Source organism: Gobius niger (assembly GCF_951799975.1).
Source record: "Gobius niger genome assembly, chromosome: 18".
In the NCBI taxonomy this organism is placed as follows: domain Eukaryota; kingdom Metazoa; phylum Chordata; class Actinopteri; order Gobiiformes; family Gobiidae; genus Gobius; species Gobius niger.
Genome location: NC_136869.1, coordinates 6,031,527 through 6,056,826, shown reverse-complemented (window position 1 = coordinate 6,056,826; position 25,300 = coordinate 6,031,527). Strand labels below are relative to the sequence as shown.

Below are 25,300 nucleotides of genomic sequence, written 5' to 3'. Positions count from 1 at the left end.
GCAGTTGCCCACTGGCTGCTCCAGTGGCCCTGTGACTGAGTGACTGGACAAACCCTATGGGACCATAAAGACCAAGTGTAGATGCTGATCTTCATACTCTGGCAGACAAAAGTGGTAAGAAAGATCATACATTTTTTATACTTTTCAAAAAGTTTTTTATAGGTGTATTTCAGTGAAACTGACAGGCACGTTGGTGCAGCGGTTTGCACTCATGCATCACAGCTAGAAGGCCCCGCTCGGGTTCAGTTCCCATGGGGCCTTTCTGTGTGGAGAATGCATGTTGAGTCTGCGTAGGCTACCCACTAAAAACATGGGCCAAAATGAATGAGAGTGTGTTTGTCTGTGTGTGAGTGAGTGGTCAGAGGCAGATTGGCAGATTGGCAGCCTCACTTCCGTCAGTCTACCCCAGGGGCCGCTGTGGCAATAATAGTAGCTGAGCACCACTGAGTATGGAGTGAACGAAAAATTATACAGTGTTTTTGTTTGTTTGTTTGTATACTTTATTGTCCCCGTAGGGAAATTTGTCCTCTGCATTTAACCCATCCTTCGATGCCACTGGGGAAACCCGTAAGGAGCAGTGGTCGACGGCCGTGCCGCGCCCGGGGACCCATCTCCATGATGTGGAGCCAGGCTGATGGTCAGAATCACCTGGCTGGAGGATTCACCTATTGCACATGTTTTTAGTTGTAGGGGAAACCGGAGTACCCGGAGGAAACCTACGCAGACACGGGGAGAACATGCAAACTCCACACAGAAAGGCCCCGTCCTGGTGGGAATCGAACCCGGGACCTTCTAGCTGTGAAGCGGAGGCGCTAACCGCTGCGCTACCGTGCCGCGGTAGCGGCGCTTTGAGAAACTTGGTAGCACAGGCTTGTATAGCTAAATACAAGGGTAAGCAATTAGTATTATTATTGGCTCAAGTGAAGGCCCTATTGTACATGTTTTAGTGGTAGGTGAAACCCAGAGGAAACCTACGCTGACACAGAGAGAACAGCCAGACTCCACACAGAAATTGAAAGCAGAAAAGAGCGGGTGAAGTGAAAGTGCAAACTACACCACCAAATGGCCCGGTTTGTGTCCATTCAAACTGCCATGTTTACATCCACAGTTTGAAATATAAGATGGAACTATAGCTAAATAAAAGCTCAGTGCATTCCCTTCAGGCTTTTCTATAACACACTGAATTCACAGGCAACCACATGATGAATCCCATTGATGGCAGACACAGTTGAACACAGTCGCAAATGGATTCAGTCCAGTTTAAGTGAATGCAGACGGGGCCTGATCAAATGAACTGCTCCGGCACAAAATCCATACGGACAAAAGAGCAATATAGGATTTTCTCAGAATTAATTTGAATAAATCAAAATCAAGAAGCAACACACAGAAGAAGACAGTTCCTATTAGTGCAGTCCATACAAAGACAAGGAATAGTAAAACTCTACAGTCCTTTTTATAGTAGTGCAACAACAAATCTTTAAATGTTATTTAGGATTCAGTGCGCATCACAGTTGTAGCTGTGTTTGACCAGAGAGTTACTTATAAACTGGGCTTGAATTTGTAGCAATGCCTTTAAAAAAATGTGGTCTTCGTCTGCCTTAGCAGCGGGACCCAATATAAATCTATCACGACAAGCTGCGGGCCAAATATAAAGATAAATAAAATATAATACATATTCCAACTTTCATAAAAACTATTTGCAGCTTGGCCCTTTTGTGGCGCATAATATCAATATTGCCTCATAGAGTTCGACCTGTTCAAGCATTCATCTACCTACACTGACTTACAGTACATTTATGTTAGCATCATGTTGATAATAGCCGTGTGCAAAATGTAAACGTTTCAGGGGAGAGCGCAATAGATACAGACGGAATCACCCATTAACTGTTGTTCGAGGGAAAACAGACTGAACCGAATTTCAACTTTCTCCCATTTCTCTACCACTACTTTATGCTGGATTATGCATGGAGAGGAGCAAAGTGGTTGAACAGCCTATAAATATACATAAACAACAGCGAATGCTACCAGGACGCTAATGTTAGCTTCATGCTACATATGCTAACAGTAGCTTAAAGGGCCTATATCATGCAAAATCGACTTTTTGGAGCTTTTAGCCATGTTGCTATGCGATTTCCTTATCAAAAACACAGCCAGAGTGATGTGTGGCTTCATTCACGCCCTCTCCTGATAAATGACTGACTTGTGACACATTTTTACATCATAGTGTCAAACAGGAACAGTCCGACATCTGTAATGTAATGCCTTACGGCCTGATTTCAATTTCTTTAAGAAAAAAAAAAAAGAAGTGCCTGAGGCGTCCGCGCTGCCCCTGCAGAGAAAACAAACGCACCCCCTGTGCATCTGACAGTTGTGAAGAAGCAGCTCTTTCAAACCAACTCTGGACACCTGTTCTTTTTTCTCACCTAACGATAATGTCAATGCGTGTTTGGGCTGTGAGGTACAGGATTTTATTCAACCTTCCTAAAGAAGAGGCCACTCACCAGAAGTTGGAATTTCTTACCGGGATTAAGCGACTATCAGCCAGATAGTGTTCGTCTGTGACCGTCACTGGGTGAACCTTGGCCAGAACCAAAGTGGATTAACTTTTATTACCAACGAGTCCCATAATGTAAACACATGGATGGATCAGAGCGGTGAGTCAAGCAAAGCGTGTGTGTTAGCCATTCACGAAGCTGTGTTGCAAATGTCAACTCCTTTTAACTGCATTTTGAAGTAACTTCCCGTATTGCTGTGATATTTATATTTCTACTACTGCAAAAATTGCAAGAGCGGAGAGAGGGGGCGGAGTTAACCAAATCAAAGCGTCTTGGAAAATGCTTATATTTCTCCCAAAAATGAGTACTCCATAGTGGTAGAGGTACAATATATTCTATAAAATAGCATGATACAGATCCTTTGATTGCCGGTTTTTCAGCTTCTACTGAAAAATCTGCTGTGAAAAAGAATCCACACAAACCCGATTTTGACTTGACTTTATTTGTGTGTGATAGATATTTCTAGTGTTTAAAGAGTTCCTTCCCCCTCTGCTAGGCCACTCCCCTTTGTGTGACGTGTGATATGACTGTAATATGACATCACGAAAGTTTCCAAATTCATGTTAGAAAGCCTGGGTAAAGCGTGACACGAGAGCTGTCCACTCTCAGTCTAATTTCTCTGTTCTAGCCCATAGACATAGCGGGTCAGAGGAGTGTGTCCCTCCCTGCCCAGTGCCCACAGTTGATTTTAGGTTTGAGGCAGTTCTAATTTACATCAGGAGAAATCATTCTCTCAGTCAATGACCTTGATGTGGGACCCTCAGGGGTGTGTGGCGTGGCAACTGGAAGCAAGGGATTGTGGGTTAAAAAAAAAAAAGAAAAGAAAAAGCAGGCAGGACTGTGAAACACTCGGAGGGCAGAGGCAGAATAACTGTGTCCGTGCAAAATGTCAGGAGGCGGCGAGGAGGAACGGCCCGCTCTCTGGATGTACCTGGATGATTTCTGCGCTCAAAGTCCACACTTCAGCTGAATCCAAACGAGGGTAAAACAGCAGCAGGGGCCGGCTTTTGAAAAACAAGCCTTTAGTTGCCCTACAAATGTGTTATTCTGATGCACTTTTTAAAAAAAAAATCCTCCGAGCAAAGGCTTCACTCCTTTTACATGAACTGTTCATTTTCAACACTGGGTATAATGTTCACAATCACTTCTCTCACATCTCTCATCACCACACACACAAGTTAAACATGAGTCTGTCGCAGTATTATTGCTTTCACCCGGCTTTGATTAACTTCCTTCATAAACACCACAAAAATTAATCCTGTCTTGAAAAAAAAAAAAGATGAGCGTGTGCTGGGGTATGGAGAAGATGTCGACTTTGGCTGATTAGAGAAGAAAAGGTATAAAAAACGAATATGGATTTGCGGGACTTAAATTGTAAAGAGGAGATAAAATAAGCTGACACATGAACTTACATGGCTTAGTAAATGAGTCCATTAGCTATAATATGCTTAGTAAGCTAGCTGTCATCCAGGAATTGTCCACTGTAGTTTCTCTTATATGGTGTTCTGGTTGGGGCTGATTGAGTTGAGGCCATTTCGGACTGAACCTCACCTAAGCCAGTCCAGATGACAACTTTGAAAACCTACTTCACTCCAGAGTACACGCGATTTGTCTACCCTCGCCTTCTTGTCAGTCACATCCACCCTCGCACTTACCGACGGGCGACATCTCCGGCACGCTGGCGGTGTAGGGTCCTTCCAGGAACTTTGGCTCGTTGTCATTGATGTCCTGGACCTTTATGACGAACTCGGACTCGGGTTCCAGGGGCCGGTTGGAGTTGAGGTCCACAGCCTGAGCTCGGAGCGTGTAATAAGGCTTCTCCTCCCGGTCCAGGCTGCGTAAGGCGTGGATGTCCCCCGTCAACTGGTCAATGGTGAAGATGGTGCCGGCGCCGTCCCCCGACAGGGTGTACTTCACTGCACTGTCGCCCTTATCCAGGTCCGTGTGCAGCTGCGGAAGACAAGACATGAAACTTGAAATACAGCAAAACCAGAAAACATTCATCTGTTCCACACTGGGGAAACTAATGTTGCCAAGGGGGGGGGAAATTATGTTGCTACTGGTACTAAATAAATAAGCACTTGTTTTGTTATGAAAAAGTTTCTCAAATCAATGACAGTAGCGAGGCTGCCAATGCGGGGCAAGGCAACAGAAGTGTCTTGTCCAAGGGCAGCGTGATCCAGGATTAAAACAACCATCTTTCCGATTACGAGACAACCTGCTCAGTTGATGTCTGTAGGAAACTGAAACAGCACTAAAGAAAGTGTCTAGTAATGATGATGATTCACCTTTGGCTAATTTAGAGCACTGGCCAGCTTCATTTTGCCATCATTCTCTTGGGCAAGACCTTGCAAACGGTTCTCCTACGCAAACTCTCAAATTCATGCTTTATTTAGTACAGGCCTATCCATGCATTTGTCTCGAGTCCTGACAAGAACCAGGAAATACGACCAGATTAGTCCAGTGCTCGGGTCTCTGCACTGGCTTCCTGTCACTCAGAGAAAAGAATTTAAAACAGCTCTGCTTTTGTACAAGTCTTTTCATGGTTTAGCGAAGTACTGTACATCTCTGACACGTTAGAGCCGTATGAACCATCTCGGGCCCTGAGAACTTCAGGGAAGGGTCTCCTGGTGGTTCCCAGAGTCAGGACTAAACACGGTGAGGCTGCGTTTCAGTTTCATGCAAAAGTCTGGAATAGTCTTCATGAGGATGAGATACAGGCCTCAACTCTGACAATGTTCAAAACAGTTCTTTTTGCCCGGGGCATATGACAACTGAAAAAATGTTATCTGCAATCTTGCCTTTTATTGTAATTGATTTGTTTTTATGTTGATTTTCTTGAAGCACTTTGAATTGCCTTGTGTATGAATTGTGCTCTACATATAAACTTGCCTTGCCTTACAGACACATTGAGGTCAATTTAGATTTAAAAGAAATAGACAAAAGAGAAAGACACATTAAATCTGTAAAGTTATTAGGTGCATTATGGAGCTTTAATGTGCAAAAAAGAACAAAAAACTTTATGCTTTCCATCACAATGGCCGCTGACGCTCCAGGATGAATTGCTTTAAGAGTTTCTGTTTGTTTTTTCACTACTGACGGACCCTCTCACCTGAAAACCTACAAAACATGATGGAAAGTAAAAGTGCCGTGTTAACCACCCATGCAGCCAGTTACGCTAATTACGCACAAATCTCAAGTTTTTCTTTCACTTAAAAAGTTGCATAATGCACCTTTTAAACAATCCATCCATCCAAAGCTTCCTCAGAACAGAAACATACCGACAGCAAATCAGCCAAAGTCTGCATGACAGTCGCTGCATAAACGTATACATTAAATATCTCAGTAATGCGACACAGGTGGGAATGACTGGCACTGTGCCACCCGGGCCCCCTCATCAACAGCTTAAAGGTGTCATTATAGGCTGCAGTCAGTTTGCAGATGGTGCACCGCTTATAGTTCAGTGCAGTGTGCAGTGGGTACAAAAGGCTGCAGGGCGAGAGCACGACTGAATATAAACAGCGGCATGTTTGCGTGAGCTCACAATTCACACTGTTGTCTTTTACCATCTCGATCGTCACGGCAGTTCAAAAATGCTCAAGGTTTTGGTGTGTATGTATAAATGTGAGTGTAGATCAATGGGCGCCGGCTGCTCTGCTTTATGACCACGACACTGGGGGCCGCCATTGCTCCGCCATTGCTGTAGTACCTCCATATCGCCACTAGGCCCCCATTGAAAAGCATTGGAGTTTAGACACCTTAAAAACAACTTTAACGCCTGGTTTCAATTTTTTCAACACTAGACTACGCTAGATATTCCTCCTGAGATAACACTGGGTTAATCACTATATATGAAACCAGGCTGGTTTTCGTAATATGAATTTTTGAAATCTCGTACTTAATGAGGGTCGGACTGTTAGCATTGGAGCAGCACGAGCTACATGTCACGCAAGGGCCGAGTCTACGGTGAAAATCCCGCCCGTATGTCCTTTTTAGGAACATGCTTCGTCAGAGCTGGGGAGGGGGAGTCTGTAAATCCTCCATGAATTCCCCCACGGCCATGGTCATTATGGTAAACGGGGAGGAGTGAGCATAAGACGTCCATTATTTTTTACAGTCCATGGTGTAGATGGACGGCTCCTTGATGTAAAGGTAGGAAAACTCTTAGTAAATGTAACCATTAACACATAACAGCTCACATTTTGTAAATGAACGTAGCATGAGAGGAACAGTAAAACATAAAAGTTTCTGTGCTGAAAACGAGGCTAAAAAGAGGCTAAATGCAAGAGCCTCGCAGCTTGTAATTAATGTTTTAGAAAGGACAATTTGAGCTGTGCGCGGGGTCCGGAGGCAAAAAAGGCTACCTCAGCAAACTGTATAGTTCCAGCATGGTTGATAGAAACCAAATACTACACCATGTTTTAATGAGGAGAAAATGGATAAAAGCTGAAACGGTAATGCTCGCATAATTAGTCACATTGTATAACGACAGGTAGCTTTGTTTGCGAGGCACCGCGCTGCATTGTCGCAACTATCCAGGTCAGACTGCAGCTTATAGAGAGCGCGGAGAGCAGCAGGAAATATAAAGAGAGGAGAGCGCAAACATTGGCACACATTATGACTCAATGGAAGCACAGGGGAGGCTCTGTCAAAGAACACCATCAGAGGACGACGGCGCAGGAAAACGGAGCAGGCTTCAAAGTCCCCGCTAAAGTCGGGGGAGAAGGGAAATGAGAGTGAACGTTTCCAGGAATAATGATCGTAAAAGTCCTTTTAATAATGTAGCCATTGTTTTGCTGTGCGATACTTAGTCAACGTCTGTTTGAGTTGGCAATGGCGGAGGAAGTATAAGAACAGCCATTTGTAAAGTCTGGTACGCCATGGCAACCTTATCAATGCCAAGATTCCCCCCAATAAAACAAAAATAGTGGTGTACATATACAGGTCTGTAATTAATTAATGACAATTAATCGCATGTTAATCGAAAAACAAAAACAAACATTTTTTGCACCTAAATTATTCAATAATTAGATAGAAACATGAGTTCGACAACAAATGTATTTATCATTGTCAATCTGTATAGTTATTCAAGTAACAGAGGCAAAGTGCATTTATAGCTATTTCGCTTTCAAGTGTTTTAGGAACTCTGATCACTCATGTAACTTGTAGAGTGCATTAAACAGTAATAATAATGCCACATTTAGATAAAGGTAACCAATAAATAAAGCAAAATAGCTATAAAACAGCGCCTTTAAAGGGGCTAGATGCAAGTTGGCCATTTTATACTCACTACTGCCACCTCAGGTCATACATGTAACTGAAGCTTCTATATTAAGCTTGTGCATGACGGCACTTGGGACCCGAAGTAACAACTTTTTGAGAGACAGTGCAGGATTTTAGAGGCAGTTGTGGGAATAGGCCTGGGCTCAGGACATTGCTGGAACATGTAGGGGGAAGAAAATACATATATTTTTTTTAATAGCTGTAAACAGATATAAAAGTGCCATTTCTTATACTGACAAGGGTCAGGGTTATGTTGGCTCAGAGTGCGCTGGCTGGAGCGTTTGTTTGAGGCTAACACTAACATTAGCATTGAGGACATCTCTGTGTTTGCCCCAATAAGTTTTGCATTGAGATGGTATTTTAGACTTGAATTACAACAATGGAAGGAGAACTCTTTTTTGCACAACCTGCACACAGCAGTACAGCCGTCTATCGCCCCTTCAGGATGTTTTTAAAAACAAAACATAACCCAACGGGCTGAGTGAAGCGTCTCCATCCATTGCTGTTGTGGGCGGATGTGCGTCAGATATACGGGTGTACCAGAAACACGCAAATAGAAAGGTTCTGGCTTGGGAGTTCTGGCTTGGGGGGAAGTCGGGGGAAATACGATTAATTGTATTATAAAACTAATCTGTAATTAATGAATCGAAATCAATGTGTTAAAGTCCCACCCCTAATAAAAAAAAAATCTATTTGTAATATTCATTTACATATGCAATCAAAAAACTTTGACAAACACCTAATCTGTACAGTCACTCAAGTAATAAAATTAAGTACTTTAAGCTTGCTACTCACTATTAATGTTATTCAGTTGAAATCCAAACAGCTTTGATCACCTACTTTTCTTTCATAATTGTGTCTCTGATGTTGGGAGGAAGCTCAAAAATAAACTTCCGACACTGACAGAAAAGTCAAGAAACCTCTGCCAGAGCACATCTCCCCTAATACAAAGTCACACATTCACTCTTTCAACAAGACAAACGCATTCGGGTCTGTGGACTCTGCTCTGTTTACCTCCCCACACGACTCAAAGCCTCCTCACCCCGTGTTGCCAGATCCATCGCCAAATCAAGACACACGCATTTCAGTTGAGTTTGATTTGTTTTTTTGTTTTTTTTCAGCATTATTATTAGCGAGACTGGAATTCCGCTGCCAAATCACCCATCTGGCTTCAGGCAAACAGGACTATCCGTGCCAGTAACAACCAAACCTGAACCGCGATAAGTGAAAATTTGATCAAACGCCATCGCAAAATGAGGGGGGGAAAATGACATAGAACTAATTAGTGTTAAAACATTATGGCCTTATGGTGTTTTAATGAAGGCTTGGCAAAGCGTGGATAATTTGTAGTTTTATTGTTATGCTAACATTTGCACAGAAGTGACAATGGCCAAAAGGAATGTGGCTCGTCCTTAAACTTGAACTGTAATCATGGGACAAAGGATGAAAAGGCGGGGAACTCCAAGCAGGCTGATGATCAACAAGCCCTCTCAGTGCTAGCCTGGTTTTACCACACCCTCGTACTCGTTTTGTATTGTACAGAGAGTCTGGATCTTCACAATTGAGCTCCGTTATCAGATGGGAGGGGTGAACTACGATCGGATCTGATTTTCACTGGCGTTTGGTCGTGACAAATGTAATGCGCCCGTGTGAGTGAAGCAGCTATCATAACTCCTTGCGTATTCCAAGGAGCCAAACCAGAACGGATTGAAGAGCTTCCATTACTTTCGTATCCGCCGCCATTGCCAATCTACAACCAGTAAATGTGGCGCAAATGCTTGACGTCACCTACAAGCACCGCCTCCCCCGCTCGCTGAATGGTAGATTGAAATTCAGCTGATGTAACGCGGCCACTGAGATCAGACCCAGATGTACATGTAGGGAAATTATAATTGACCAGAGTCTAAAAAATCAATACATATAATATAAACCAGCATATACTGTATTTTCCAAACTATAAGTCACACCTTTTTTTCATAATTTGGCTGGGGGTGCGACTTATACTCAGGTGTGACTTATATATCAAAATATATAATTTCCCATGTTTGTTATTTTCATACTGACAGCCGCTCGAGGGCACTCTAGGCTTGTGTACCAGTATCTGCTACTCATGTACCACTGAAGATTTAAAAAAAAAAGGTCATCAAGTAGCAGAAAAAAAGTGCGGAGTGAGTGAGAAACTTGTGAGGGACTGACAAAAAGTGGAGGCTACTCTTACTGCAATGAAGAAAACAAAAAAAGATTGATGGCCACAGCTAGTGCAGCTAACGTGCTGCCGGGAGAGGTTTGTCAATGGTGCAGTTACGCCTTCATGCCCAGGTATTTGCCAGGGCTGGTGCGACTTATACTCTGGGGCGACTTATATTATGTTTTTTTCTTCTTCATTTTGCATTTTTGGCTGATGCGACTTATACTCTGGAGAAATATAGTCCGGAAAACATGGTACTCTTCTCAGCGTTGTCAGAGGAATCAAGTTTAGAAACAATAAAACTCTTTGGAGCCAGGCTTGCTGTTGTATTTGAAACATGTAAGGTCTCCATTGGTTTCTGTGTATTAAATCTTCTGCAGTCGCACTTTGTCACCAGGGGGTGATATCGCAGCAATGTCAGCCCCAGCCATGAGAATTAAGGAGAAGTGCTTCCCTCGCCCATTGGTTTTAACCCATTTGTTCTTCCCATGTTCAGCTACCACAGACTGACCTTTTTCTTCTCGGCTGTTTACAAATGAAACAATCATCCAACCGGTTATCCAGCACTGTACTGGCAAAGTGGCAGTTCATTAAGGCATTGCATTTTGCATGGCTGGATCCTGCTGTAGGCAACAGCGGCCTTTCTTATTTGTTTACAAGCTCCACTGATGCTGTCACTGTGGAGCAGTGCAGAGCTTTTAACCTTGGTCGAGCTCATGAGAACTACTAGGTCAACCACAAACCACAGTGACTACAGCTTATCATTACACACTCCTGATGAATTTAGCAAAACACTATTTATAATGTTTCTGTGACCCAACAAGCTATTTTTTTCTTAAACGTGGTGGTTGGTGGATCAAGACTGAACAATGCAAGGCACCGCCCACCACAGCAGTATCTGCAATAGTTTACTTGTGTGTTTTGTGTGTACATTTGTGTTTGTTCACTACCAATGGCAATAAAAAACCTTTTGACATGTTTAGACCTTTTATATTCTGTTCTAATTTTCATTATTTAAATTCTTTGCACCTTTTAAAGTTTCTATAAGAGAAATAAATAAATAAATACACGTACAATCACCAGGTCCTCTCCTTGTTGCTGCATGTGCCATACTGTGCTTCCTGTTTGTTTGGGCCGAGTGTTTCCCTGGGATTGACCTGACAGGTGCTTCTTCTTCTTCTTCTTCTTCTTCTGGTACTTTCCAGCAGACTAGGTGCCTCCAGGCACATTGCTGCCTCTCTAGGTGAGATTCGGCAACACACTGGATTACATCCACAACAGCCCGATGGCTACAAGGAAATCCAGGAGCGCTCTTATAGCAAAATCCTGGCCCTGGGAAGGACTTAGCAGTGACTGTGTAGACTAGCAAAATTATTCTGAGACACAGGTGCGACAGTTTGAAAAAAGCTCTGCTCGTTGGATTCTATACACTGGACAGTCAATAAGAACGTGTTTGACAGTTTGATCCTGACAGGCGCTGCAGCATTGCACCCTTCTTATTTTTTTTCTGTAAATGCGACAGGACTGGCCTATTCTCCTCCATTAAAATGAAATATGCAGTTATCGTGATCGCCCTTTATTATAACCATGATTATAAAAAAGCCCTATTCGAAAAATACCTTTATTTTACTACTTCTTGTTTGCACATTACTGTATCCTGTTCTCCTTTGATTGCACTTTTTTTTCCCTCAGTATCTGCACCCCTGTTCTTGAGAGCTGATGTAACAAGTGAATGTCTCCATTGTGACACCGATAAAGTTCTATCTTATCTTAATTGAAGCAAAGTCATTTCAAATGTTTGACAATCTTTTGGATCATTTTGTGACCCAAAAGTTGCTCTCCTCCCCCCCATGTCACAATCACAGCTCAAATGCATGAGGCTATTTGACTGAGATTGCTTAGGCTTTGTTTCACATATGTATTTGCCATCTTCAATGCAGCTTTCGCCAATGTTGTGCTTATTTATTTCTCGTAAACTTGCTATATTTAGCAGCTGATCCCTTAAAAGCGTGAGACATAATTAATTTTTCCACTTAATTGAGCCTGCTCTCAAGTTGCATCACCCGAGCGCCAACTCATGCTCATCTTCGTTTTTTCTCTTTCTTCCCTGCTCATTCCTAAATGTTAATTTTCCTTTTTTTCTCTCTCTCCAAGTGCAGCTGTTTGCGTCGCGTGTTTCGAAAAACAAGTGGCAACATGCAGACACAATCTGATAAATGATGGTCCTTGGAATAATTGGGGGTGAGGTGGAAATTGGCGAGTTCACACACGCATGATTTCACCCTAACACATAGCTCATTGCTTTTCAAATAGATTATTATTTTTAGAGCACGCATGTTCCCGGCGGGTGATGGCGTGTTCTGCAAACAGTGCAAAATCTGAGATGCAGATTTAGAAACAGCCACTGTGCTAATAATGTGAAATAATGTGCTCAATGTGCCCCCTTCACAAGGCATGAAGTTATTGAGAATGAAGTGCCTGCTCGAGAGCATGCCAAAGGTGTTCGGGTTTTGAGTGGACGATGGAAATCAGTGTCAAGGCATCAAATGTGTCATTGCAGGTGTAAATAAAGTTCATATGAAAAGGAGGTAAAGGGGGTAATTTAAAGGTCCATTATGCAACATATTATGCAAAAAAATATGCAGTAATATAAACATGTTTTTTACATTAAAAGCATAATGCACCTTGGGGTTGATAGTTTTTTGCCATATATATATTATAGCATATAAATTATTATTATTGTTTTTATAAGGGAGATAACAGAGAAAACGGAAGAATCCTAGGCAGTGCGTGCAAAATCCACAGGCCCTATATAGTTCAGGTGACACGGTGACTAATCGCTCAATGTATTTATTAAAATACTACACCTTTTCCTTGTGATAATGTATCTGATGCACTTTGGAAATGCATTCGTCCTTCAGCCTTGTGGAGATTTTTGTTAACATATTGTTGTAGGGCGTAATGAGAAAAGGATAGTCAAAAGTACACGCTTTTTTCTTCACGTTTGCAAAAAATACAAATTAAAACAGCATATTGCAGAAATGGCCAAGATGTTTAAGTAAGTAAGTGCTTTATATGTCACTAGCTGAGACCCGGCCTTTGGCCGGGCCTCGCTACTCTCCACATTTGATATTCTGAGATTATGAGTGATTACAAAGAAATGTCCAACCCGTCACACAGTTCAGCTGTAGACCAGTGGTTCCCAACCCATTCCAAAAACTATGGCCACTACAAATGTGTAAAATAATGAATGCTAAAAATAATTTCAAACAAACAGCAATTGGAGTGGTTGATGCACCCGTGCTCCTTTCTTATAAACGACAACGACAATATGTTCGCTAAACTCAGGGAATAGAATTCAAGAGACAGTGGAATAATTATGGATAAATATTAGGGGTTCAGCTCTAACGGTTTGGTTCACGGTGCAGGACCCGTGGTTTGGTGCATCACGGTAGTGTACAATCAAAAAAATAATAAGTAGGTTTTGAAATGAAATAGCCTAATGATCGTTGTTAGACAGTATTCATAACCTTACAATAAAATTGGCAATGCTTTCAAAGCTGCTTTAGAATCAAATGTACCTCTGGGCTCACAATACGTGAAAGCAAAATAGAAAACAAATGGTCCAGCAGCAACGTAAAAAAAAAGAAAAAAAATACGCAGTGCAGGCCATGCGCTCGTTAAGTGGTAGTTTCATTTTCGCTTTTACTCACACGGAGGATAAATCACTCGGAGCAGCGCGTTTGATTAGAGGCTCGTGTTTGAGCAGGTTTTGGGCAATGTTTTGCATGTACTTTTTTTCGGAGACAAAGCTTTGGAGACGGAATACGGTCAGCACCAACCACGCACAAACTCAGTACTGTCGCCAGGCTTCCAGGTGTTCCCAAACGGTCTCCCATCCCAGTCCTAACCAGGCCCTTCCCTGCTTAGCTTCTGAGGAACGGTCTACCATCCCAGTTCTAACCAGGCACTTCCCTGCTTAGCTTCAAAGTCTGTATGGGAAATAAACATGGCGGCGCCCAGGCGGCGGCCATTGAGATAGCGTTTTCTATAATAGATTGTACAATAATGTGCAACGAAATTGCGTCCGGGTGTTGAGTTAGTCCTGAGCCGCCTGGACTGAGTGCGGCGCCATTGTGGGCCAGCCTGACCAGCATGTTTTTGAGGGTTAGGGGAAACCGGAGGAAACGTGTTTGGTTGCCTTCAGTGCTCCTCTGAAATGGTGCACCGCCTCCAGGGTTTGTCCCTGTTTCAGAACGTGGTATCCCGCACTGCTCAGCTCCTCCACCTCCTCCTTCATTCTCCTCCTGTGCAGCTCACTCCGCTCCACAACGGTCTTCCACCATCTTCTGGGAAGAGCGTAGCCGACTTATTTAGTCCGTCTTATTCTCCAGTGAACGAACAATAGCCTAAATCATAATTGGGATCGGACATTTTTGTCGCTTAGCTGGGAGTCTTGCCCGGACACCTCCTTGTTTGTCCCTTCCTTGTTTCCTACAGCACCTCTTGTGATGCCTCCACTGTGCTGCAGGTTCAGTGTTTCAGAAGAAGACATTTGTAGGTCTCAAATGTCTTCAGCTCACAAGCTAGCTGTTTGTTTACTTTTGAAAACCTGGGTCTTTCATGGCTTGTATGGACTCTGCAGTAAAAAACTACAACAACAATATCCACTGAACCTCACAAAAACCCAGCAAAGATGTTCTAACGTATCCAGTAAAACACGGAAACGAGAAAAAGGCAAAAAAAAAAAATGATTTCCCAATTCTTACCACGAAACACTGCACTACCTTTGAATTCCAGGCTGTGTCCATTTCAAAGATGGATTATTGTTGAGATTGAATAACGTGGCTGTTGAATTGCTTTACATCTGCAATTGCAACAATGGTACAGTCTATGCGGTTGAGGGTATTGCGAACACAAACAACACGCGCTCCTCTTTTCTTTTACGCTTTGTTAGAATATATGTTGCTGCCTATTACAGGAGAAAAGGACATGCTTCTTACCTGCCTCAGGCGTATATTCTAATGCTGTTTAGATTGCCTGCATAGATAGATACTTTATTACCTCCATCTGACAGTGTGGCTGGTAATTGCATTGTTGCGGTAGGTCTGTGTAGCTTGAATGCAAAGAAAGAAAAAGGAGAAGGGGGGGTGGAGAGAAAAAAAAAATGTACCATGGGAAACATATGAATGCCTGAATATGTAGGTTGGAGAGCTGGCAGAATGTCAAGTAGCCCCGTGGCCACACAGAGCGATGATTGATGTGCCACTGCAAACAAAAGCGGAGTGAATCCAGTCCAGCGTGACTACAGAGTGCTCAGGTCAGCGCATAGGGAGGAAAGGGGTGAGAGAGTCGGGTTGAGACTCCAGTGGTGATGGTTTGTGTGAACTTGCTCTTGCCATGGCCCCGAAACAAGGTGCAGGTTAAAGGTGGGGGATAGATCAGTGGATTGTGTGTAGTTGTCAGAATGGGATGGGAATGCAAGGGGCCGTGGGCATGTACAGTATGCAAAATAGTGGGAAAAAACACAGGAATAAAAAGGAGAAGCAGCGTTTGATCCTAACATGTGCGGACAGTTAGCAAGAAGACTAGTCAGAGTCCGTTAGCCAGCTCAATGTATTTTTCCTATAGCCGTTAGCATTAGCCACATACATGTGAGGTCAAAGCCTAGTTATAAATCATTAATGACTGAATAGACCTTTTGAGATTTTACTTTAGATACAAATGATCGTCTTGAAGTGGCCTCTGAGCTAAATGCTAACTCATTTTAAATTAAGTTTTTTGCTTTTTGTGGATCAGATACACATCTTAGACTCCATCTTATAAGATGTTTAGATAAAGAAACCACAGAAATTAGATACATGCCGTGAAAAGAACAAAACCTACCTCCCCATACTTAAGTTTTGGCTGGCTTCCCTATTCATGTGTACAGGGATAGACCGTTCATTTCAAAATCGGGTCCAGGATTCGAAAATGTGAACATTTGTATGAACAGGCTAAAGGGCTAAAAGGGCTTTCTGTGATTTCTATGAAAAAACAACACTTTTGTATACAGGAAATGGTTGGAACTATTTTGTTTTTCTCCACTTTTCTTAAAAAAAAAAACGTCAATATAACAAGGCATAAATGTTATATCTCTCTTCCTCTAACCTTGATCTTGGTGGATTAATAGAATATTTTGGGTTTAGGGCTGGAACAATTTATCAGATAAATGGATTTTGGATATGAATGCCAATTTATCCAGTAATCGAGGTTTGGGTATGGTTCATTACTTTGCAGCATGGGAATGTGAAGGGAATGGTTACTAAAAGCTGAACAAGGGCGTCAAAATGCCAGGAATTTTTGTTTTCCTTGATAAGGTTATAGAAAAAGGGCTGCATCCCTAGTTACTGTGCTATTTTCGTCTTATTGCCTCGTCACTGCTGCACAGCAAAGTAAACCACAGCCGTTAGATGTTGAATAATCATAAACTGGAGTTTACACAGTGTTGTGCAGGGGAAGATCACTTTTCATCAAGACAGAGCAAGAATTCAGTCAAACCCGTACACCGAGGGAACATACTTTGTGGTTTTGATGAAAATCGTATTTGTCTGGAATCAAGACAAACATAGGCGTCAATATTTGTGCTTTAGATGGTTCAAGTCTGGTAAAAAATGATATAAGCTCACACAGATTTCTTTAAATAATCAACAGACTCATCACTCACTACAAAAGTGTTAGTCATAGCCATTATATCATTCTGACATTGAGTTTTAGACTCTTTTCATTTGTCATCATGAAGGGCTTAATTAGCGTTTTTTGTTGCTATAAACCCTGCAAACAAAACATTGTAAAGCGACAACATTTTTTGGGCTGATTTCTCATTATGCTAAAGCTTGCGTTTAAGAAAATAACATCTCACCATATGCTGAATGAAGAGTGTAGGCAGCATGTGACATTTTCGAAAAGTTTTGCTACAGGTGGAATTCAAACTTAATCAAACCTAAAACGCGAGAAGAAGTTTCTATATTTTTCTTTCTCCAAACTCGGCTGGTTCAGACTTGCGCTTGAAGCCACACAGCGAATCTCGATTGTGAGAAATGCCACCGTCTGACATGTCTGCAGGTGAGAATTAGGATTAGGCTTCAATTAAAGGGAGCTGGGTGCTTTTAAAGGGGATGTTCTCTCTATCTCTTGATGATAACAACAATGGCAATTACCCTCCAACCACTGCCGCTGTGAGCCCTCAGCTGTCAGCGCTATCGCTACAGTGAGCGGCTGGCCTCAGGTGATCCACGCAAACTCGAGTGCACGGGGTATTAGGTTTTTCAGCTGTTTCAAATCCTCATTCACCGCGTGCATTTTTAGACAAGGTGATTAACAGGCGCGTTATATCAATGGAAATGCTGAATTTTGCAAAAGTTGCTTTTTACGTATCGCAGGTGCACAGGGGATGCAGCACTTTCACTGCACTGCAACTCATTTTGTTTTATTTCAAGCCCGCAGTCATATCAATCAATGACTTCATCAAAGTTTTGTTCAGAGCAAAATTGAGAAAACAGTAAGACAATGCAAGAAACAAAGGTGAGGGTTATGGGAAACTAGGGTTTGGTCGAACTCAAGTACCACATCATAAGATATTTGACTTGCTAAGTACCACCAGGCCTAAATCTGAATAAAATCAGGACTAAAGTGGGTCTAAAAGGGTTCTTGAATATGTTGAAATTTGACAAGTTTATGTCTAAACTGGTTATATGTCATATCTAATCGAGAAAACACCTCAGTTAAATGGAGTAAAGTCTGCTATCCTAAATTCGGGGACAGGAGCACTCCTCACGTTTACTGTTTCCGGCCCCTGACCAATAGATTCCCCCTGGTCCTTCTCCTCAGCGTTCCCGTTTACATTCCCCTCCCCTGTTTGTCACTACTTTTCCATTCCTTCCATCTTTCATGTCGGAGGGGATTGAAGAACGAGAGCTCTTCGTCTCATTCGAAAGCCCCAGAACTACCACCTTTTGACTGTCACTCTATTTTGAGGTTGTGGTTCTTGCAAGTGCAAAGCATGAATGAAATTGTCTCTATTTAAAAAGGAATGAAGTTTAAAACTGCAGATGAAGTAGTGTACAAGACTTTCAGAAACCAATGATTTACCCAACAACAAAACAGATGAAGACAAGTCTAAGAACAAAATCAAAACTGACGAGAACTACACAAGGTTTGTTGCTTTCGGCGTGTCCTCGCGCCTAAGGGAGAGCATTTTGTGTGTGTTTATTGGTAGGGGAAACTGCAGCACTGGAGTCCCACCTGGACGAAGATCAAACCCAGTGCCTTCTTTCTGTATAAAAACACGTTTTGTTTCCCCTTAAAATGCAGCCCTTAAACCAGAGGTGGGGAACCTTTATCACATCAAGGGCCAAATATATTTTTATAAAGTGCTCCAAGGGCCTTACAATTTAGCAACCTTCTAGAGTTCATACAACATAGAGGTATAGGACTGATAGTATGGCAGATCATAATTTCTAGACTCCCATAATACGATGGCTGGAATGGTTAATCTTTGCTTGGGCACCCAAACTCTGACAAAGAGCATTCATTTTATCCAAACGCATTTGTTTCGAGGTGTATTGGCACTCAACATTCGTCTTCTTCATCACTGCCAGCTCCTCGCCACACACTAGGCTTGCCTTTCACTTTGACAAACAAGAAATCGTTCGTCCATTTTTCCTGGAATCCACCTTCCTTTCCATAGCGGTCGCCATGATGCAGCACCCTTATCTATACGATATTATGAAAAATGCCTCGGGGCGCCTGGTCAAATGGTCTCGCCCTGAGGCTGGAGGTTCCCCAGTCCTGCTTGTGAAATTGAAACTGAGAACTCATTGCCATAGAGTCGTTCAAGAACCGTATAATATGTACATATATAAGCTGAACCAAATGACAGCACAACTTAGAACATGTCTGCTGCCACCTGTTACCCACACTACCGTCTGACAACCACGTATCTAAGATTTGTGTTTGCTGTAAAAATCCAATCGCTCCCATTATATTTTATCCGTAAATTGCACTTCCTTGAAACTTTTTTCTTCTCGCAGAGGCAACACTCATCTCAATCAAGTCACTCTCGGCGTCGGGTAATTATCCAGGTACAAACAAATGGGAGAAATCATTCAAATGTGACGTATCGACTCGCTGTATAGCTCCCATCCGAGTGAAATGTGGCCTGTAGACAGAAGCTTTATGACTTCCCCGCAACAGCTGAAGTAGACTGGCAGATGGACCACTGCGACAATGCTACGATAACTCCCACCACCTCTGCTTTAGTAGACGAACAACACTGCGCGATAAACACCTGCGTGGCTATATGCAAGCCAATGTTAAATGCCTGCAAGGTTTCGGTGTAAAAAAAAAAAAAAATAGACAAGTTTGGTAGGCAAACTTTTGTGTTGGCCCCCACAAGTTTGGATGGGAGGCAGTTTTGCGGTTGCATTGTATTACGGGATGGTGTTTTGTCACCCCCAAAGAGTGGACAGAATAACAAGCTGCTGGCGTTATAGCTAACACAGCGGAATAAACATCCTCCACTCTCCAAAAAAAAAAAGGACCCCAGCAGTGCTTCCATATACCGGCGTCGCAGGCCAATTATTGCAGATTGCCGGAGAGTGCTCACGAGGCTTAAGAGCAATTTTGGACTTCATTTATGAAGAAATAATGACAATACAAAGGGCGTTAGTTCTGCTGTGGCCATTCCACCGCGTGAATAAACAATTTTGTCTGAGTTTGGGAAATAAGGAGGGTTGGGAGTGGTTTGTGAGGGAATGAGTGAGCAGCTGGAGGGGAAGTAAATAAATGGCTGCCCCCTGTGAAGCGCTGTGGGTGACTTGTGTCTGCGGAAATTACTTCACAGATAATAGCATGGAGAAGGGAGAAACATTTTATCTTGAAAGGAAAAAAATAATTAAGTTTTAATTAGATAACTATTTTTTGTGTCATGTGACTTGGACTACACTTTGTCGTGACTGAAGATCTGATTTAGAGGTATAGGGAGACTGGGGCTGGTAGTTTTATGGGTTGGCACGGTGACTTGAAATCGTTACTAAAGCAACTTCTCTTGCAGTAAAAAATAAGACACCTTCACTAACTGTTCTCATCTGGGGTTGCTGAAGTTGGTCAGGTCTAGGTTCAGCAACACTGAATGAGATGAGCTGTTGACCTGAACGCCCTGAATGACCAGGTTAAGTAAGTAAGTAAGTGCTTTATTGTCATTGTACAAGCGTGCAATGAAATAGTGTTCAGGCGTCCGTCCTGAGCTGCTGTTTGTCAACCTGACCTGCATGACCTTGGAGGACAGGGAAACTATAGCACTCGGAAGAAACCTGGCTGGCTGCCCCCTGTCTCCTCTGACATGGTGCACCGCTTCTTGGGTTTGTCCCTGTTTCAGAGCGGGGTGTCCTGCACTGGTCAGCTCCTCCGTCCTCTTCCTCCTGCAGCTCCCTCCGCTCCACAACAGTCTTTCACCATCTCCTCGTTTGTCCCTTTTTGTTTCCTGTAGCTCCTCTTGTCACACCTCCACTGTGCTGCAGGTGTGGGGGCTCTTGGTGTTTCATCAATGGATTTCTTCTTCTTCTACGGGCATATTCCAAGATGACTAAACCTGCTGCTCCTGTCGTAGTGATATTCTTCTGTCTGGTTCTTTCACAGTAAAACTCCCTCACTGCTGAACATTGGCGGCTTTTATTTTGTAAGCACAACAGGAAGCGTTTCGCTGCTATTAGCGGAACACTGACATCGATGTCACTGCAGGTGACTGCACTTTCGCTTTGCCGTGGACTTGGATTATGGGATGTCATCTGGTGTCAAAAGGCGAGTTTAGACGGAGCATTAGTGTTTGTGATCTGTCATAAAACAGACCCGAGAGAAGACAAGACGCCCATCGGATGAGTCATTTTGAAGCGTGGGACTTACCAGCACACGGACAGCAGCTTTGAGAAAACTTTCAGGATGCGATGGTGACTTTACTATTAATCCTGGAGGGTCACACATTTCTTGCATGCCGTGTTCCCAAAAATGGTCACAGGAGGTTTGAAAAGTGGAATCATTGACACTGCCACGAGACAAATTCTTATCATGTGGAATATTTCAACCAGTACAGCAGTACAGTTAAATTATTGCCCAACCATACATGGATTGGCCACCTTTGAGTCTATATCAGGGGGAGGCAAGTTTCCGTCGTGGAGGGCCAATTTTGATCATTGCCAACACACCCAAGGGCCGAACCTCAACATTGTAGCCTGAAGTAAAGGAACTATTTTCTGCAAATGCCAATGTTTTACATCAGTGTCAGGGCTTTGGGACCCACCATTACCCTCGGATGACAAACCGAGGACCCAAAAAAAAATGTAATTCAGTCATATATCGTATAAAATATTCTATTTTTGTAAGTTTTTGTTGAACAAGCAGTAGATTTCCCAATAAGACTGAAATTATGATCAAAACAACCCAATAACATTTATTTTAACAGACACAGTTAGTGCTTCCGTGCAGTTTCAGATTGAAAAAAATTGAATAAAGTTCCCTATAGACTCGCGACCCACTGAAAATGGTTTCGTGACCCACTTTAGGGTCCCGACCCGCCAGTAGAGAATCACTGATAATCATTATATATGACCAAGCAGGTTGCTCTGAAAGGACCTTTTTAAAATACTGACACTATTTCTTCTAAGTACTTTAACTGGTATTTTATCTCTTATTTGCACAATAATATTTCACATAATCATCCTGGGGGACGGAAATTCAGTGCTAGAGGGCCGGATTTGGACCCGGGCCTGATGTTGCCTACCCCCTTTCTAGATCTTAACCCCACTGAGAATCTTTACAATGTGCTGGAGAAAGCTCTGCACAGTGCTCACACTCCCCCATCATCAACACAAGATCTTGGTGAAACACCTTAATGCAACACTGGCTCTTCTGACAATTCAGAAGCTTATCGAAACAATGCCACTGCAAAATGAATAGTAGATTAATAGGAAACACATGTGTAAAGAAAATCTCGTTGTTGTATAATGACCAAAATAAAGCACCTTACTCACTTATTCCTGCACACCATATAAATGAATCCCGTACTTTGAATAATGTGTGTGTTGTTTAGCCAAATTGAATGGCCTAATATGAACCGCTAAAAGACTGCTTTGTATTGCTGTCACAACACATGCACACCGATAATTAAACTCCCAAATACAATCGATACTGAGCTGCGTAAAAGTGCATTAACCCTGTATTGAAGGGGCAGCCATATTTATTGCGTGTACGCTGGCATAAATTAGCATTTAAATCTAGGTTTAACAAGCCTTTTCACTTAGCGCCTTTATGAGTGATAAGCAAAAAGGCGCGATTTTTCACTTTCTGCTGTTTATTCAATAGCGGTGGCCGCGGGAGGCACCTGCAAATCAATTCAGCACTCCACATTCAAAAGTGGGGAAGAAAACGCGTCCAACAAAAGGCTCAGGCGGCGCCTCGTTCCTTCAACCTGGCTGATATTAATTAAAAATCCCATTACTTTAACAATAGTGATCAATTATGTGAAAGCATTTGTTAATATAGTGGGGAAGAGGATGAATTAAAAGTGCTGTGTGGGAGATTTCAGGAGAGCGTTGAGAGGAAATGGTGGGCATAATGTCGGCTGTAATTATGTTTATAGTCGAGTGTAAGCACCTCGCAGGGATCAGTGCATTATTGTTGTTAAGAGACAAAGCAACTCTATCTTATCAGCAGGGTCACGACATCTTCCATAGAATCAGCAATAATTCTTTTATAGGAAGAAAGAGGGACCAAACTAAAGAAAAGCCGGATAAAAGTAAATGGAACCTTGGTGACCCCTGCGTTAAACCATTGTGTATCTTATTTAGAGATGACACTGGCAACATATTCGGTATTTATTGTGAAAGATATTTTGAAAAGTAGAAATAAGTACTAAAATTCCCAAAAGTCTGTCACAAACGTCCGTAGTCTCTAAAGTTAGTGAAACTTGTTAGTTGCATCAAGGCCTGATTTTGGCCCCACTTTTGAAATCCCCTAAAACTCATAAATTAAAAAAGATATGCAGCTCATATTGTATTCACAGAATATTTAGTATATCAACATCAATGTACCAAGTTTGAAGCAAATCCAAAAAGGTGAAGTTGAACTGTTGTCCTAAAAGTTGTAACTTCACCATGGAATGGTCTCACAGGCCTATATGGAGAAATGCATGAGGATTCCACAGCTCCGAGAGGGAACATGGAACACATTTTCTGTTATAGCTGCTGATCCGTTTGAGGTACTGAGCTCATCTTGGGCTTAATGTGAAGCCAATGAGTTGGGGCAGTTTTCTATTTACATTTGAAAAGGTAAAGATAAACACAAACGACAATAATGCACTCATTTGTGAAGCGCTTTTCTTATCTATATGACATTTATTTAGCATTTTTGTAGATATATTGTTTAATATATGGAAAAAGAAAAAGCTAAAGCCCAAAACTGGCATATTACTTTGTTCCTCATCATGTCAGCTTTCTTTGTTCTAAATTTAATTAATCTGTGACTCTGTGTGTGACCACAGCACTATTTTGGAGAGAATCACAAAGTTCCGTCTGAAGCCTGTCCCGTTAAAGTGTTTTTTGGGGTCCCACAGCCGAACAGGGCCGAGTTGCAATGGGGGGTCCCCACTGGTAATGACCCAAGATATACTCTATTGAAAGATACTAGTTTGGAAAAGGTAGCAAAAATGTGCCTGAGGAGGGGGTCTGGCTCCCGGTCTATTTGTCTTGTAAGAGCTTATGAGTTTTGAATGCTACACAGAATACCGTGTTACATGTGCTGGAGAAGGCTTTCGCTCTTCCATCAATGCAGCTAAAGCTAAAGTGGTCCAAATAAATATTAAATATTTTTTTAGGAGGGTATATTTTTTGGTCTGGCAGCACTTAAAGGGACTATACAGAGTTTAAAAATGTTAAAACTAAGTATTTTCCTCCCCCTACATGTTCCAGCAATGTCCTATAGAATGAGCCCAGACCTGTTCACCACAACTGCCTCTAAAATCCTGCACTGTCACTCAAAAAGGTGTTAATTCGGGTCCGAAGTGCCGTCATGCACAAGCTTGATATAGGAGGTGCAGTTACAAGTATGACCTGAGGTGGCAGTAGTTTTTTATGTTAAAAAAGGTTGATACCAGTGCGTATTTGACCTTTCAGTGACCTAGTGGCTGCTTGGTTGCTCAGCACAATGCCCTTACAGATTGAACCGTCTCTATGGTTCCGCAAACATTTGATTGCGAAAACCTACCAGAGATCCTAAAAAACTTGGAAAAAAAAATAGGAGTCACCAGAATGGAAAGTTCAACTCTTATTTTTAACATAAAAAGTTGCATAGTGCACCTTTAAATTAGGCTTAGTGTGCTGCCACAACTTTGCCTGCACCTGTCTGTAAACGCAAACTCCACTCAGAAATGTCTGTCTGATCCAGAAACACCTCATAATATATAGGGTAGTAGTAGTAGTAGTAGTAGTAGTAGTAGTAGTAGTAATTTTCTACATTTTCCTTTTTCCCTATCATACGGTTTACGGAAGCTCAAAGGAAGTAGACTGAAGCAAGAAGCTTATAAGTGCCGACCCCTTGTTCATGTAAATTACATTTGCATTATATGATGTTACAGTTAGGCATTATTTTTACATTTATCATCAGATAAACAATAAACAATCCTTCCTGAGTATTCTATATCAGTTTCAAAACAATTGTCCACATACAATCAGCAGACTTAGCTTACAGTTTGCAGCGCTGGCAAACAAGGAGGTTTCAGGTTGACCGTACAATGCAAAAGGAGCGGATGTATCACCAAACCTCCTGGTAAGTGGGCAGTTCCGGACCCATTGAACTCTCATCTTATTTTATTGGGTGCTTTGATATAAACTTCATAATATAACTTTTTTTCATTTTTGGAATATGCCTTCACTTTGTTGTCACAGACATCAACAACCCTCATTTTTATATTTACTTTTGTGTCTTTGAAGGGAAAGAATAATAAACATGTCAGATTCACTGACACTTGGTGGATTTGCTCGCTATTCTTCAGAAAAGGTGAGAGTGAGTCACAAACACCCACGTATTCTTAAACAATTATAAAACTTAATTTGAACTGGATTCTTTCAAAGTAATCAAGTAGTTTCAAAATCTATCTTGAATGTTTTGTGTTTCATTTTTCTTCAAAACAACATGGGTCTTGTTGCAGCGTGTCGTTCTGCTAGAATTGACTGACACTCAAACA

General features: G+C 42.1%; 1 protein-coding gene across 1 annotated transcript in view; it reads right to left on the bottom strand.

Annotated features, from left to right (window-relative positions):
* LOC306977686 (cadherin-12-like) overlaps nucleotides 1-25,300 on the bottom strand; it is a 318,442-nt gene that overhangs the window by 137,818 nt on the left and 155,324 nt on the right. Inside the window, exon 4 of the mRNA XM_079576100.1 lies at nucleotides 4,211-4,505. Coding sequence (XP_079432226.1) covers nucleotides 4,211-4,505 — 295 coding nt within the window. The remainder of the gene's footprint in view (nucleotides 1-4,210; nucleotides 4,506-25,300) is intronic.